The sequence below is a fragment of the Malurus melanocephalus genome, unplaced genomic scaffold, assembly GCF_030028575.1.
Source record: "Malurus melanocephalus ecotype Western Australia unplaced genomic scaffold, MMel_1.1 scaffold_1410, whole genome shotgun sequence".
Lineage (NCBI taxonomy): Eukaryota > Metazoa > Chordata > Aves > Passeriformes > Maluridae > Malurus > Malurus melanocephalus.
Window position 1 is genome coordinate 20990 of NW_026624642.1, and position 5781 is coordinate 26770.

The window sequence follows — 5781 nt, forward strand, 5'->3', positions numbered from 1 at the left end:
AATGCCAGGTGTTCCATTTATAAATGCCATGTGAATGCCAGGTGTTCCATTTATAAATGCCACATTAATGCCAGGTGTTCCATTTATAAATGCCATATGAATGCCAGGTGTCCCAGTTATAAATGCCATATGAATGCCAGGTGTTCCATTTATAAATGCCACATTAATGCCAGGTGTTCCATTTATAAATGCCACATTAATGCCAGGTGTTCCATTTATAAATGCCATGTGAATGCCAGGTGTTCCATTTATAAATGCCCACAGACTTTTAGAGGAAAGGTACAAAAGTGAGATGGCTCTTGGCATGACAGAGATGTGATTTGAGCTTTTTTTGGGCTGCCAGCATTTGGCAGGAGGATTTGACCTCCAGGTGCTTTTCCCCCTGGTCACAAAGTTCAAACTCTCTTTTAGCCAGGGCAGAGGCYGTGCTGGTGCTGCTGGGAGGCACCAGATAGTTTTAGTTCTCCAAACTGTTGATTTTATCTCACGCCTCAAAGAGCCACAACCTGCTAAACCCTTTCCTGTCCTGTTTCTGGTCACAGCTCGCCTTAACCAGATCCAGCTCCTCGGGTGACCCCTCCAAGCCACAAAGGTATGATTCTGTGATTTCAGAGTCGCTGTTATGGGTATATTCTGCATGAAATGTGTGTCCTGGGATTTCAGAGCCGCTCTTACTGGTATATTCTGCATGAAATGTGTGTCCTGGGATTTCAGAGCCGCTGTTGCTGGTATATTCTGCATGAAATGTGTGTCCTGGGATTTCAGAGCCACTCTTGCTGGTATATTCTGCATGAAATGTGTGTCCTGGGATTTCAGAGCCACTGTTGCTGGTATATTCTGCATGAAATGTGTGTCCTGGGAATTTTCCCGGCCCGAGTGGGGTCAGGGTAGAGGCAGAGAGTGGCACCAACACCTGGGATGTGCAATTGTGACCTTTAGCTGGGTCAGGAGCAGCCCAGGGAGGGACGGGATGGGGACACCCCACAGCACGGGGAGGAGCTGCTTTGGGGGAAATGCAATCCCACAGAACCCCGTGCTCACATGGAATTCTGTGCGTTCCTCATGCAGACACCTCGTTGCTATACTGAAAGAAGATAGAGAAACCTTTGGGTTTGAAATCCAGGTAAGACTTTAAAGACAAGTTCATTCATTAAAAACAAAACGTGCTGAAGAGTTTAAAGGGTCAGACCCTCAAAATGGGGTCAGGCAGCCCAGGGCAGGGGAAGGTGTCTGTCAGAGCCTGTGGAATTTGAAGAGCTTACAGCACTCGTGCAAGACAGGAATGCTTTTGTGAGGATTTTTTCATAGCAAAGGTCACAGATGAGAGTTGCTGGCATTCTCATAAATCAGARTGTTGAATGTAGGAAAAATCCCATCCAAATCCAAATAAGAGAGAATGACAGTGCCTTCTTACCTCCATAAGTGATTTCTTTTGGGAGAAGTGCATATAAGAATATTTTAATATAAAATGAGAGTGATCAAAAATTCATTTCAAAAAATATGTTATACTGTTTTTTCCTACCTCCTTTAATATACACAGCTTTTGAACAAGCTGTACAGTATTGGTAGATTTTTTAATAAGCAGCTGCTAAGCATGACTTTGGGGAGTGAGGATTAAATCATACAGGAAGAGATTTTGTTTTGGTGTAGAAGTCAGCAAGTCACCAAGCAGGAGAAGCAGAATGTTCCCAGGAGTACTGCCARTGGGAGATTTGTGGGGTTTTTTTGTGGGAGAAAGGTAACTCCTGATCACCAGGTCTGCTCCAATCCAAAATCTGATCCCAGGAGCTGAGGGAGGCGGTCTGAGAGCAGGGGGATCTGCCTGCCAGCRCCACGGCACTTTCAAAGTGCCCTCTTCTCTCTGCACACAAAGGGAAAACAGTATTTTCAGTGAAATTGGTGTATTAGGAAAGCTTAACTTTGCCCARTTTGGGTCTGTGACTAATGAGGGGGTCAGCACTCAGCTGGTGAACAGAGGAGAGCTTTCAGAAGGGAGGATAATTGAGTCAATTATTGGGCTTTTGTGTAAATTGTCAGGGCAGATTTTCATTATCCGTGGCATTCTGATTAAAAATAATTGTTCTTGGCACATTTTCTTCCCAAAYGTACATTCAGCATGAGCACTTCACAGAAAGTCCGGGCTGCAGAAAGGCAGAGTCTGGCGGATGCTGAGGATGTTTAGAAGCTGTGGTTTCATCACACGAGACAAATTTAGGCAAAGCAGAATAAACGATGTGAGACTTTAGGTCTGGGTTTGCAGGGAGATCAGGCTTCCCTGATCTTGGTTTAACCCGGRATTTTAGTGCTGATCTAAAGCTGGAAGCCCTGCCCTGGGTGAGTTTGGCCCGATGAGCTCTGAACTCACTCTGCTCCCTCCCTCTGTTCCACACTGACACAGGAATTTGGGGCTGCAGTGTGAGTTTTCTCTCGGGTTAGGATGGTTTCCAGGAAGCCCAGGCTCGCTGCTCAAGGCAGATGTGGTATTTGCATCTCACCAGAAGACRTTTCCTGTGCCACAGGACCCGGATGGGCTGTGGCTTTTGCATTTTTCAAAATTCATATCAGCACCCATAACCACACGAGGGATTTATAATTAGAGTTGTTTAATGTATAACTAAAAGTGTAAGTCAGGAATAAAAAGCACTTTGAGGAGAGTGGGGATGTGTGTGGGTGATGAGTTTCAGAGGCCAGAAGAACAAAAGTAGATTTGAACCTTTCTGTCTTTGCAGTTCCCATGCAAACTGAGCTCTCTCATGGTTTAAAATCAAACGGACTCCATGCAGCATTCCCAACGAGTGAGAGTCAATCCCTTGAAAAGCCCCAGTCCCATCCTGCCACATTCCCCTGGGAACAGAGMCCTCCTCCCAGAAAGCCATTCTCACCCGTGCTGACCTATTCTTGTTGAAGTTACTGAGTTTTTAATACTGAATAACCAGATTGCTTTCAAACTTGTCTTTTGGGATTTTTTTCTTTTCTAACTCAGTGTACCAGCACCTGTCGGATGTTTTCTGCTGTACAAATGTGTTTCTAATTGTTGGGTTATAACATTTAGGGGTTCTCACTTGTGTGTGATGTACCCTGCTCATCACAGCCTTCTCCCTGAAAACTCATTGGACTTTAAATGGTTCTCACGGCTCCGGTGTTGGTAACTGTCCCTTTGGCATTAACAGACCATCAGGTTTCCACACCAGCATGATTTCACCCTGGAGGTGTGCACTTGTGTCTGCAGAATCCAAGAGGAGAGCCCTGCCCACCTGTCTGGCCTTCAGCCTGGTAATTACTGTGTGTGGTGCTGAGTGGGGAACTCATCCTGCCTTGTGCCCGTTGGGCTCCTGTGAGCGGGGGAAGGATTGGGGTGATGATGGAAGGGGTGCTCAGGGTGATGGAAGGGGTGCTCAGGCACTGATGGAAGGGGTGCTCAGGTGCTGGTGCTCACCTTGGCCTCTGGGTGTGTCTCTGACAGGTGACATCCTCACCAGCATCAACGGCGTCAGCATCGAGGGCTTTGGGCACAAGCAAATCGTGGACTTGATAAAGTCTTCAGGGAACTATTTGAGGTGGGTGTCCCTCCTTCAGATGGGTTTGGCCTGATCCCCTCTCCGATGGAGGCAGGACAGCCCTGCACTGTCTCAAAGGCAGAAATGCCAGGGACTGGGCTGGGCTGTCCCTCAGGGCCAGCATCCCCTGTCCCCACAGGTTAGAGACTGTCAATGGGGCTCTGTTCCTCCGGAAAATGGAGCTGGAGACCAAGCTGCAGGTGCTTAAGGTAACACGATTAATTAGTTATTCCATTGCCAAAAGCAGAGGGCTCTTGTGGGTTCAGTGCTGATGGGGACAGGGGGGTGTCCAGGGGCGGGGGGTCCTTGCAAGGACCTGTGGGTTCCCTGCGCCAGCACACCCAGCACATCCAGCACACAGCACACAGCACACCCAGCACATCCAACACACCCAGCACACCCAGCCCTGGTTCCTCTGATGCTATTTTTTTGGAAATGGGGAATAGAAAATAAATGTTGTTACAACACCAGGAGTGCCCAGGCGAGGTGAGGCTGCTCAGTTTTGGGTGCAGGAATGTCCATCTGCACAGGGTTCGATGCACTGGTGAGCAGGTGCCTCCTGTGGCTGTCCCCGGGCACAGCCTCATCTTTTGGGCATTTTTAATCAACTCTGCTGTGTGTTCTCCGGGCTGTGTGCTCTCTGGGCTGTGTCCTCTCCAGGCTGCCCCTTCCCAAATTGGAAGTGGACAGTGCTTTGGCCTGGGCAGGCATGAGCAGTCTCGTGTTTTCTGGAAGACTCTAAACTAAACTCTGGGGAAATTGTCTGAGTAAAAGCGGGACACACAGGTGTTCCAGCAGGTGCCCTGCACTTTTYCCACTCCTGTTTCTGTCCCAGTTCTGTGTTTCTCGGGGTGACAGAGCCTCTCCGTTCTCACAGCAGGCGCTGCACCAGCGATGGGGAGAGCTGCGGGCGCTGCTGGCCCGGGAGCGGCTCTTGCTGCACGGTACGTGCGGAAACGGCGCTTTTGTAACAATTTCACTGTCATTCGCTTCCTTTTCCCTCTCAATGAGGGCGAGGGGCTGGCCCTGGGAGCGCTTTTGCCCCGAGAGTCACGAACTTGGCTGCTGCCTCACTAATGCGCACCAAGGGCTCTTTGCACCAATCCTGGGATATGAGTTTATGTGGGTGGTAAAATTTCTTCCATTCTTAATTTGTATTTATCGGGGAAGAGGCTTGGTTGTGTTTTTAACGGACTGGCTGGGGAGCGGGYGCAGGGAGCAGCTCACACACACAGAGTTTCCCGGGTGGAAGGGGCTGTTCCCTGTGCCCTGGGTAGCCCCTGCTCCCTGTCCTAACGCTGCTCTCTGGCTCTGCTTGCAGGGGAGGTGAATGACAGCGCTGTGCTGGGCTCTCTGGAGCTGGAAGAGCCCTGCAGCTCTCCAGGACCCTTCCTCCCATCCCAGCCCCGCTTCTCCAGCGAGAGCAGCTCCCGGCTCAGCTCCGTGACGCTGGGCAGCGAGGACAGCTTCTACCCGGGCAGCGCCTCTGAGGACTCGGCTGCAGAGAGCCTGAGCCGCCAGTCCAGCCTGGACGATGATTGTGTGTTCCCCCGGGAGCGGGAGGGCTCTGCCGGGAGGAATTCCCTGCGCAGGAACCGCAGCATCAGCCTGGCCAGCAGCGGCTCCGCGTCCCYGCTCTGGGACACCAGCAGCTGCTCCAGCAGCTTCGGGACCCTCCCGCGCAAGAGCAGGAGAGCCAGTGTCCGAAAACACCTTCTGAAATTCATCCCAGGCTTTCACCGGGCACTGCAAGAGGAGGAAAGTCGGGTCTGATGTCACACGGTGGCACCGCCGGGGATCTCATCTCTCACCGCTGATGAGATTCACACCGAGCTGGGGTTTTAATTATTTTCATTTTTAATCAGAGCACGCTGCGGACCTCTTCATTAACGTGAAAAATGAGTGACTCCAAAATGTGAAGAACCTTTGCAGAACTTCCTCAGCGAACTTTRGTGTTAATAACAGTTTTTAATTGAATACGAAATTGATAGCTATTTATTTCCTGTTACCGGAGTCAATGTCTTCCAAAGGTCTTTAATAAAATGAGCGCTTCTGCTAAAAGCAGTGAGAGAGTCCCGCTGGGAGGAGGACGGAGCCTGGAGCGTGTGGCAGAGCCCGCTCAGGGATGCTCTGGAATGACAGGATTTGTGTCCTGGCAGCCGTCACACAAACCCTGCCATATCCTGGTGTGATCTGCCAGGTGCTGGCAGCCGTGTCTTGCCAA

At 50.2% G+C, this 5781-nt stretch overlaps 1 protein-coding gene across 2 annotated transcripts in view; it reads left to right on the forward strand.

The window, feature by feature from the left end:
* Positions 1-5534, forward strand: part of CYTIP (cytohesin 1 interacting protein) — an 8007-nt gene extending 2473 nt beyond the window's left edge. The window contains exons 2-8 of one of the 2 annotated variants that reach the window (XM_057387875.1): positions 543-592; positions 1069-1123; positions 3171-3273; positions 3464-3557; positions 3697-3766; positions 4435-4501; positions 4879-5534. In XM_057387875.1, coding sequence (XP_057243858.1) covers positions 543-592; positions 1069-1123; positions 3171-3273; positions 3464-3557; positions 3697-3766; positions 4435-4501; positions 4879-5330 — 891 coding nt within the window. In that variant the 3' untranslated portion in view covers positions 5331-5534. The remainder of the gene's footprint in view (positions 1-542; positions 593-1068; positions 1124-3170; positions 3274-3463; positions 3558-3696; positions 3767-4434; positions 4502-4878) is intronic. The other variant, XM_057387874.1, reaches the window with a different exon arrangement.
* The last annotated feature ends 247 nt before the right edge of the window (positions 5535-5781 follow it).